At 40.6% G+C, this 11018-nt stretch overlaps 1 protein-coding gene across 1 annotated transcript; it reads right to left on the reverse strand.

Moving 5' to 3' along the window:
* Positions 1–919: 919 nt before the first annotated feature.
* On the reverse strand, positions 920–5588 carry LOC126810057 (metabotropic glutamate receptor 4). Its single transcript, XM_050535003.1, has 3 exons — positions 5531–5588; positions 2709–4798; positions 920–1514 (listed from the first exon to the last, which is right to left on the reverse strand). The coding sequence occupies exons 2-3, from the start codon at positions 4794–4796 to the stop codon at positions 990–992; spliced, it is 2613 nt and encodes an 870-aa protein (XP_050390960.1). The 5' UTR covers positions 4797–4798; positions 5531–5588; the 3' UTR covers positions 920–989.
* Positions 5589–11018: the final 5430 nt, after the last annotated feature.

Genomic DNA, 11018 nt, shown 5'->3' on the forward strand with positions numbered 1-11018 from the left:
TATGCGGCCACCGGTTGGCACTTTTAGAAAGGAGTTCTCAAAATGCCAGAGTTGTCCTTTATTGAAAAAAAATGGGATAAACTTGAAAGAAAAACAGCCTCAGACATTGAAAGCTTTGTATGATGGTCTGTCGAGGTTTGCCGAATGCAGAAAAGTAGGACGTTAAACCAAGTTTCATTCAAAGGAAAAACCCGCGGATTCTCAACTTTTTTTCCCCAGGCTCTGTATAACTCGGATTGGCGAGATTTTCTCTAGATAAATTCTAAGACCGAGAGCTCGGTATTGTTTTCAAGAAAGTGTGTCAATTTTGGTATATATGGAATGTATAGAAACCCAATCTTACTAGAAAAATACTGGATTACCTGAAAAACGACCATGGGGCAAGCACTGGGCAAAATTGGCAGGGTATCACTAATTGGCAACCCGACTGTTATCTGCCAGCTTATTGTGTGCCAGCTTAAGTAAGGGAGCGGTGGTTATTTCTTGATCAAATGGTTAGGCGGTTTTGGGAACATGGAGGGGTGTCAACGTACAAAAGACCCTGCAAATAAACGGCGGAAAAAGAAGTTGACAGAAATAATTAAGAATTTACTTAGGCCTCAATATGTATGGTAAATGTACAGTAAGTAATGATAAATACACTCTGAAAAATGGACCCTCCCACAATGAAGCTAAGTCGACAGAAATTGCGTCCAACAACAGCTTACTTATAGCTAGAGGTATCCCCGGCGAATACAAAGTTTTGAAAGGGAATTGAAGCAAATATTTGATAGATTGGTTACTTTGAATATGTTTTTAGTCCAAATATATCTTTAATTATAATACATTTTATTTTATAAACAATACATTTTATTCAGGATGGGGAACGATTTTGTAATTTTTAAGAAAATTAATCTGATCAGGTTATATATATGAGAGAGAGAGAGAAAGAGAGAGAGGGGGGCTACATTTGTTGGTGAAGATAAGGGAAGTAATTGGTGGTCTGCATCCTACATGTTCGAGGTTGTAAGTTGTGCTGTGTTGTCATCAAATGATGCTCTTCTTAGGTCGAGAGTATTCAGGGTTTCTGTAGCGGTGGCTGGACGTGCTGGTGGTTGCTGTCCCACCGAGTTTTCCGGGATCGGGTTGTACAATGTGTAAACTTTAGATCCGAACAGCAGACAAAGAAATATGACGGAATTAGTTATGGAAGCGATGCATATAATGATGGACTGAACGATAAGCTTGTCTGACGTGAAATAACACGCGGGAAAACCTAGCCATAGAACAATAGACGTGTAGACGCAGATGTTGATGAATTTATTCTCGTGCGTTGTATCTATATCCTTGACGTTTCTTCCTTTAATCGCGTGATAGGCGCATAGCAACAAGAGCACCAGGTTAAAGGTCAGTGAACTCAGGAAACCATAGTGACCAAGTTGACAAGCAGACTCCACGTAATTCACATACGGACTCCACATTACTGTCAGCGGTTCCGGTGGATCAAAATGAGCTGACACAACCAAAATGACGATCTACAATAGACAAAGTACATGACATTAGAGGATAGCTAAGTCTCTAACTCAATATCATCCAAAACCTTCTACAATGAAAACACGAATAATTTGTCAATTTTCATCAAAATTGGTGTTGTGATGTTACCGGGAAACGATGGGCTTCTGATATCCAATATTTAAGACAAAATAAACATTTTACGATTGGTACACGAATCGTGTACCATAATGCGTTTCAGCGCAATTTGTAACAAGCAACTCGGGATAACGAGGTAAGACATATTCCACAACTCATGTCAAACGGTGATCCCATATTCTTATCTGGAGTTCATGCGCAATACATACTATCGGTGTAGACGGGAATAACCAGACGCTAGAGATTGCCATTCGATTGAGACTTCTGGCCTATTTCACCGAACATAACTGCTTTGAAAGTAGAGTAGAAACGGAAACGATTGAATGTAAATCAGTTTATATACATTCAAATTACATTATTATATACGTTGCGACCCATTTGTGTCAATTTGTAGGTCCCAAATATTGGCGATTTAGCTCCTTTAAAATATAAAACATGGCAAATGAACCTCCAGAGAGTGAGAGAGAGAAAGAAAGTTTATTGTCCACTCCAGCCAAAGTAGGTCATTCCCGACTAACATATGGTTCAATTTTATGTCAATAATTCGCTTGTGCGTACGGGTCTTTAGCAGTGGAGGGAACCCGGGGGCCCGGAGAAAACCCACGAGGTTGGACAGGCGACCTTACTCCTTGTCACGTACAACCGGGGAATCGAAACCATGCCAGTTGACTCAATGACAAACCTTATAATACAACGCGCATAAGCTAACCATGAAGTGAATAACTTGGTACTTAAAAATCTATGTTTGTTCTGACAACGAGTAGGTTCACCTGCCTTTTCTGGAAGCTCTTCGGTTTCCTGTCATTTATAAATTTATAAGCTCCCTCTCTTATATGCGGATATTAAATAAATAAAAATTAAAAATAAAATAACATGCAATAATATCCAAAGGTATCAATCTCAAAATGGAGTGGGTGATTTCGTACAAGGAGTAGGTACACCTGCTTTACAATGTGAGGTTTCTTTGGGATCTCTCTCTCTCTCTCTCTCGTGACTGCGGTTGTGTGTGACAAGGAGTAGGTACACCTGCCTGACAATGTGAGGTTTCTTTGGGAGCTCTCTCTCTCTCTCTCTCTTACCTGAGTGAAATATATCATAAACGTAAATATGATACTAGGTAATGCTCCTGTAAACTTTGCTTCCATATTCAACAACTGTGCTTTTTGAATTCTATAAATGCGATTAGTCTTCACTAAGAAAGGTCCGTAAGTAAATGTGAAGCTCAGCTGGAAGGCACCGACTACTAGATTACAGGAACCCTGCGTTGGTGGTACTACAGCGGAGAATGTCAGAATATTCGAGGCTATAATACCCATCAACATCAAGAATGACAACTCTTCAGAACTGGTTTCTAGCACGAGAGATTCAATATTCCTCATCAAAATAGCGATAATTATGAACGTTCCGACGATCACCAGAAGCAGCAAAGCACTTATAACAGTTCCCGCCGACCCTGGCATTGATAGCACATTTATCGCTATAGGAAGACATTTAGTCCGTGTCGGATCCGGCCATTCAAACACGCCCCCTTTAGGACACACCTCACACGTGGCCGTGTCATTTTTGAAGAGGGTAATTTCATTAATATTGCATTCTTCACAATACCAACAACAATGTGGTTGCGTAGTTACGGCTTGGTAGCCTGGGTCACATGGGTCGCTGCACGTGGATACCAGAAATCTGTTCGATGACACCGAGGCAGGCGGCCATGTTATCAAATCAGGGTTGAAATAGGTAAAAGATCTGATATTGGTATCCCATAATGCTATTTCATCTAAAGAATATCCATCATTCACCCGCCGTAATGTTCTAACTGTATAGGTGGCACTGCCGTCACCAAATTCATCGAATGACACCGGACCATGTTCACCCTCGAATGTCAAATTACGGATAGCTTTCAACATCTTCTCGGGCTCAACACACTTTTTCTCATTGGCTGCCCCTTTACAACCTTGAATGACGTCATGTAACGCGTACGCGTATGTATACACAGCATCTATAACCAAACTACTGGTCCATAATGGCGAATAATCCGCCTCAAAACTTTTATTTCTGTCACAGAGTTTATCGTTGATACCAGGATAGAATTTACAGTTGTATCTGTTTTCAAAGAATTCGAAAAACCAGGGATTATAAGAACCATTTGTTGCTGTCAGATATTTTAGGGAATTATCAAAACGATTGACAAACCTAGATTGAAAACCAATCGTTAGAGATCCCTGGCCGACATCCTCAATTCCTGTGAAATCCTGCACATTGCCGCCCCATGCATCGGAACCCAACCATCTGAAGTATCCAACGCGTCCTAATCGTGTGACTGAACGAAATAACGTGGCCATATTTTTGTTTGATACCACCAAAACGACAGCTCGAGCACGGGGCACTGTTAGAAGATCTTGTACAACTTTATCAGCGGTTTTGTCTGTCAAGTACCCTCTCACAATCAGCGATATACCCATACAGATACCTTGCTTCTCGGCCAGGTTCTTAAACGCTTTATTAAACTCGGCGCCATAACTGCCTTCTTCGTACACAATAGAGACATACGTCCAATTAAAGTAGGTAACCAAATCGACAAGGACTTCTACTTGAAGCTTGTCCGAAGGAACAATCCGAGAGAAGTATGGGAAGACTCTTTTGTTGCTCAGCAAGGGACTGGTAGAGATGTAGCTGATCTGAGGCACTTTGAACAGCGAGAGTAAATCGGCGGTCTGAACTGCATTTGCACTACTCTCCGGTCCGATAAGACCAATAACATCGTAGTCTTTGAACTTTCCATGGGACATTTCTGAGCTGCTAGCTCCACCTGATGGAGATGGCGTCTGAACGAAATGCAGAGCTCTCGTTAACGAGGATGTTGCTTTGGAGCAGTCATCAAGTATTACAAAACCAAGTGTCCTGTTGGGCAACAGATCATTCCGTCCGTTGATTTCGTCCACGGCGAACGCAATGCTTTCTAGGTTCTGATACACGGCAAATTCACGGATACGATCACCGCACATCTTATCTGGAGAAGTAATATGGACGGAGAGAATAGCCCCTATTTTATAATCACCAGGATGAATAAACGCCACCTTAGGTAAATTACCAGGTTTGTGTATGGTAGCCATAGCAACAAAATATGATATTTGGACCATCAGCACCAACAGGACTCCTGGCAGCGACATACCTGTAAATTATAACACTAATTAGGATCATCATTCAATCCTGTAAAGATACAACAATTTAAAAACACAAAAACAAAATATTTTCTTATAAATTGAAAATCATGTGTGTGTGTGTGAAAATCCGGAATAAAGACCCTTAAATACAAATATGCAACAATTTGCATTTGTTAAATATGAAGCATTGCCGAATAGCCATAACCCAAATGCCTCTCTCCGACATGATATCTGGTGGTAGGATCGGGATTTTCAGCTGAATTCCACCCGTCAAGGGCTTCTACAGGCCACCCTTATTTTGATTTTGAACTGTCAGAGGCATCTTGGGTTTCGTCCCTTTCGAAAGACCAGGCAGCTTTCTTTACCAGGTCGGAAGTCCTGTGCGACTAACAAAGGTGAATCTAAGGAACTGTCTGGACTAATAATGGGGTAAATAATGGTCGAATGATTTGTTATTTTGTTTATAAATGTGATTTGTTACCCGTAGTATGCCGATCGATCGATTTTGAAACTTTTAAATATTAGATATCCGCACAAGTAGGCCTACTGTTGATCATGACTGTCGGTCTGAAACAAAATCGTTTGGATTAAACTGAGCAAATTATGTGGGCCCGGCCGAATGGTGAAAACTGATAAATGTGCTGCGTTTTCAGAGAACTATTCCTTAAAGTTTACTTATAATCTTTCGACCAACTAATATGTTAGCAAGTTTTAAGATTTTATAAATATTTTACACCTACCTCTTATGCTGTTATATCAAATGAACCTACAGACGTATGAGCTGTTACATCATGTAAACCTACAGCTTGTAATGGCTTTAAATACCAAGTGAAACCGTTTAAATAACTTAAAAAGGGAAAGAAATACAAATACGCAAATTGACAAGTCAAATTTGTTTGAAACTGAAATCAGAGACATCCTTCTTTCAAGTCAAACGAGGAAAGTCTTTAGACCATAGTTGATTGATGCAAATTAATATCTTAGTTATTTCCTTATTTTAACGAGTTTCCTTATCTCTAACAATTAATTGCATCCTCTAATTTGGGCGTTGACACTTTAACATGACGATAAGCGATGTTTAGACAAATGACCAAAGATTATAAGGTACATCCCACACTGATCAGCAGTGAATATTCGCTAGGCCGCTACAATGCAAGGTTAGGATTAGCCATACCGAGCGCGTGGTCATCCAGCGAATTCCTTATTGCATGCTAGCTTGATTCGCTCTTATTGCATGGTAAGCCGTCTTATTGTATGGGGACTTATTGTATGCCAGCTTGATCTCTGCCCATTGGCCTTGTGGACTGATGGCGTAAATTATTAATTTAGATCCCATATAAAGTATATGTTCTAATATGCTAAGTTCTATTATGCATTTGTCTATTATGCAAAATGCAGAATGGAGAAGTGTAATGTGTAAAATAACTATTATACTGTATTTAGTATTATTGAAAAGTGTATTCTGTATTTTAACACTGTGACATTGATATTGTGGAGCAATGGAAATTGAAAATTCTAAAACTAAAATACGTGTTTTGAACTGCTGACATGTTTATTTTGTGAAATAATATTATTGGCAACGTTATCCTTCAATACATAGTACAATGCACGGCGTATGTCCGTCTTCATTAGCCCAGTCGGAGCAGGACAGCAGGACGTTAAACCGTATGTCCGTCTTCATTAGCCCAGTCGTAGCAGGACAGCAGGACGTTAAACCGTATGTCCGTCTTCATTAGCCCAGTCGGAGCAGGACAGCAGGACGTTAAACCGTATGTCCGTCTTCATTAGCCCAGTCGGAGCAGGACAGCAGGACGTTAAACCGTATGTCCGTCTTCATTATCCCAGTCGGAGCAGGACAGCAGGACGTTAAACCGTATGTCCGTCTTCATTAGCCCAGTCGGAGCAGGACAGCAGGACGTTAAACCCAATTTCATTTTTATTTATTTTCAGACAAGTAAACTGTTAAACCCCATTTATTTAGTTCCTCGCTGAGCTGAAGGTTCCGTGTTCGATTACGGTGTTGGTCGGGAAAGTTCATCGGTTTGGTTTCCCCTTGGCGGTGATGCGGGACACAGAGCCTGACAAGGAACAGAGTTTAGTCGTTCGGATGGGTCGAAAACCCGAGGTCCCGTGCACGTAAAATAATCGATATTAGAGGAATTCTATATAAGAGTAGGTCGTAGCACCGCTGTCCGGCCTATTTTTCACCGCTGTCCGGCCTATTTCACCAAGATTCCCAAGCCACAATGATCAAATTAAAACGAACAGATCTACTACTCATTTGTAATAATTTTCACGTTTTGAGCATCGCACCCAATCCCGAACTCATTCATACAGCACCGATACTTTACACGCCGTTTATGTGGATCCTCGTCTATAGATACATGTATCATTTAGTTTACCTATGGGCTTGACAGGCTGAAAACTAAGACCTCATAATCTTGTGTACCTTAGGCCAATATGTATTGTGTTTAAAACACACGCTGATCTTCCTCGGGTCGAAAGGGTAATGGATTGGGTGGGAGAGTGTCATATAGTTGTTATTACATGTAGTTAGTTCTCTCCTACAATATTGGAGTCCATTCCCTTTTGTTGTGAGTTATTTCCCTTTGTTAATTAAATGACCCGTGACCTTTTTAGTGAGAGGTGAAACAAAGATGGAGTCGTTACTGAGATAGCTTAAAGAAACCCAAGAACCTCGGAATTACACCCCATTAACCGATCCCAACACATCACATGGTGGAGATGCCATTTGTCGTCATCGACTGATGTCGCCTATTTTTGGTGACTGTCATTTTGGCTGATGTTCGACATTTTCTTACTGAGGTTTATTATCGCGGGGCCGGAAGAAGGCTGATTTTTACAGTTTGTTGAACCGAAGAGTCTCATTGCTTGATTCTCGAGTTGTCTTCTGGAAATAGTAAAGGTATCCAAGAACATCGGGATGCCGCCCCATTATCCGATCCCATCACCACATGAAAGAGACTATTGCCTCTCTTCATTTATTCCCTTTTCTTACTAATTTAAAAATTGTTTTAAACTTTATCTTGCAGAAGAAAGAAAAATTATTATACAATGTCAAGAGCCAATCATACCGCCCATATGTCATCCCTTTCAAATATTTACTGCTAAAGAGTCTGTAGCTTGTTGCCTTTCTTCGTGGGGGGGTTGGATGGCTGAATGGTTAGCGTGCGCACGCTGTATCATAAAGTCTGTCATTGAGTCGACTGGCGTGGTTTCGAATCCCCGGTTGTACGTGACAAGGAGTAGGGTCGCCTGTCCAACCTCGTGGGTTTTCTCCGGGTCCTCCGGTTTCCTCCCACTGCTAAAGACCCCTACGCGCAAGCGAATTATTGAAATAAAATTAAACCATATGTTAGTCCCGAAATGACCTAGTTTGTGTCGAGTGGACGTTAAACCCCATTCTCTCTCTCTCTCTCTCCTTTCTTCGCCTGAATCGGGCACTCGTCCTGTCATATCATTTTATTGTTCCGTTTGAATAAATCATGAGCTATGCTGGCTATATGAATAATAAAATACATTGATTAACAGATTCATATCTAGAAATGTCAGGAGAAAATCTGATAGCCAGCAATCCGGTTATTGTCTTAATATTTAATGTAAAAGCTAAAGTTTATATGAGACTGTAAATTTGTAGAGATTGTCCAGATATTAACCATATTAGTACTGGCGCGTGTTTAAACGAAAATGAATAGATTCTATTTTTGTATTCGGTTTCCAGAAACGGTAAGACCTATTTTATAAAGATTATGTAATTTATAAGAAAGTTGACTTTATAGGCTTAACGCGTAGGCACGTGGTATAAGAGCATGGTGGGGTATCTTGGACAGGACAGGTGCGTAGGAAAACAAGGCCAAATGAGAGTAAGGATACCCTGGAAATACAAGAATATCCCTTTTTTTAAATGTTATTTTATTATTGAAATACACTGTGCATTTATATATACATAACTGAAATATAAACAGTATTACACACTAAAAGGACACACACTAAACCGTAATTACCACGCCACACTACCCCCCCCCCCCCCACACACACATACACACACCAACCACCCCCTGAAAGATGGAAGAACAAACAAATAAAACGAAATGGGGTTTAACTTCCTACTTCCCGTGGAATTTTCTCTGCCAACATCGTGAGGGAACGCAAGACCTCCAGTCTAGCGAGCCAACATCTCACTCACTGAACAACCGATGACTAAACAGAACCATGTCTGGGAACAATCTGATTCAAACACAGAGCTGATTTCGTTTCGTTTTTTTATAGTTCAAAATTTTGTTTTACTTGTCTTTACTACGGTAGGATCTGGAAGAGTTTTTATATAACCCTCGTTCTGGATGATGTGAGGGATTAGCCAATGAGGTGCACGGAACTGTGTTTAAACGCCAGCGCTGATTGATTAATCAATATCTGACGTCATAAGGCCAAAAGTCGTTCGTATCACACCTGACGCGATCCTCCACTACAACTGGTCAGATCTTCATGTAGTGTAGGCTATCAAAAGTATAATAAAACAAAACAAAACGAAATATAGATCTGTATTTTAATCTGATTGATCTGGGAATGTATTTAAAAGTGAGCGTGTCTGGGCATGGATATAAAAGTAATCGTGTCCGTGAATCCGGGACACCTTAACAGTAGTGTAGTCCACTGAGAAAACCAGTGCACTTGGACCCCAACCTACACAACCCCTCACAGAAATAAAAATGTAAATGATCGATAACATTCAACATATTTTTATTATAGTTTAACAATATTAGTGTTTAAACATTACAAAATATACGGTGCATCAAAGGTTAATCAATACAAACGTTTGAACAATATATCATGAGCCTAGAAAAACACAATCATTTCAACATACATTGATTAGCATGGTACACGGGCATCTGCTTTACGACCGCCCTGCTGGGAATGATTGGGTTTATCTAGAAAAGAGACGAAACAAAGAGAGGGTGGGGCGTTATGCATAAGAAGAACTGCTATATTTGGTGGAGATGACAGAGGTTGGAGCAAGTCCGAGTCGAATCCCGAGTCGCAGCACCTTGAGTCCGAGTCGAGTCTTTGTCACTGACCAGTGCGTGTCCCATTCACGTTGCCAACGAATGAAGCAAGTCAGAGTTATGCCCCCCTCGCCGCGACTCAAGAAGTAATAGATATGTCAAGTCGACATATATCACCTCGGTGGAAGCGGACGTAAAATACAACTAACTAACAACATCAAGTCGAGTTGTAAGTGACTCGAGTTTCCACCTTTGGAGATCAGGGCAGTCTGCATCCTACATGTTCGAGGTTGTAAGTTGTGCTGTGTTGTCATCAAATGATGTTCTTCTTACATCGAGAGTATTCAGGGTTTCTGTAGTGGTGGCTGGGGGTGGTGCTGGTGGTTGCTGTCCCACCGAGTTTTCCGGGATCGGGTTGTACAAACTGTAAACTTTAGATCCAAACAGCAGACAAAGAAATATGGCGGAATTAGTTATGGAAGCGATGCACATAATGATGGACTGAACGATAAGCTTGTCTGACGTGAAATAAGAAGCGGGAAATCCTATCCATAGAACAATAGACGTGTAGATGCAGATGTTGATGAATTTATTCTCGTGCGTGGTATCCATATCTTTGACGTGTCTTCCTTTAATTGCGTGATAGGTGCATAGCAACAAGAGTAATAGGTTAAAGGTCAATGAACTCAGGAAACCATAGTGACCGAGTTGACAAGCAGACTCCACGTAATTAACATCCAGACTCCACATTACTGTCCGTGGTTCCGGTGGATCAAATTGAGCTGACACAACCAAAATGACGATCTACAATAGACAAAGTACATGTAGATGTCATTAAAAATAAAACTATACCCCAAATGGCAAACGAACATTGGAAATAAAGAAGTGAATATATCTGTTTCTGATGATATTATATAAATAAAAATTAAAAATAAAACAACGTCAATACTATATACCGGAAAACGACCGGACAGCAGCGGAAAACAACCGGAAAACACCATTTTATACTGAATACCGGAAAACACCGGAAAAACACTAAATACCGGAAATACACTAAATACCGGTGTTTTCCGGTGTAATATAAAACAACATGCACAAATATCCAAAGGTGTCAATCTCAAAATGGAGTAGGTGATTTCGTACAAGGAGTAGGGACACCTGCCTTACAATGTGAGGGTTTTCTCTCTCTCTCTCTCTCCCTCTC

This window comes from Patella vulgata, chromosome 2, assembly GCF_932274485.2.
Source record: "Patella vulgata chromosome 2, xgPatVulg1.2, whole genome shotgun sequence".
NCBI classification, from domain to species: Eukaryota; Metazoa; Mollusca; class Gastropoda; family Patellidae; genus Patella; species Patella vulgata.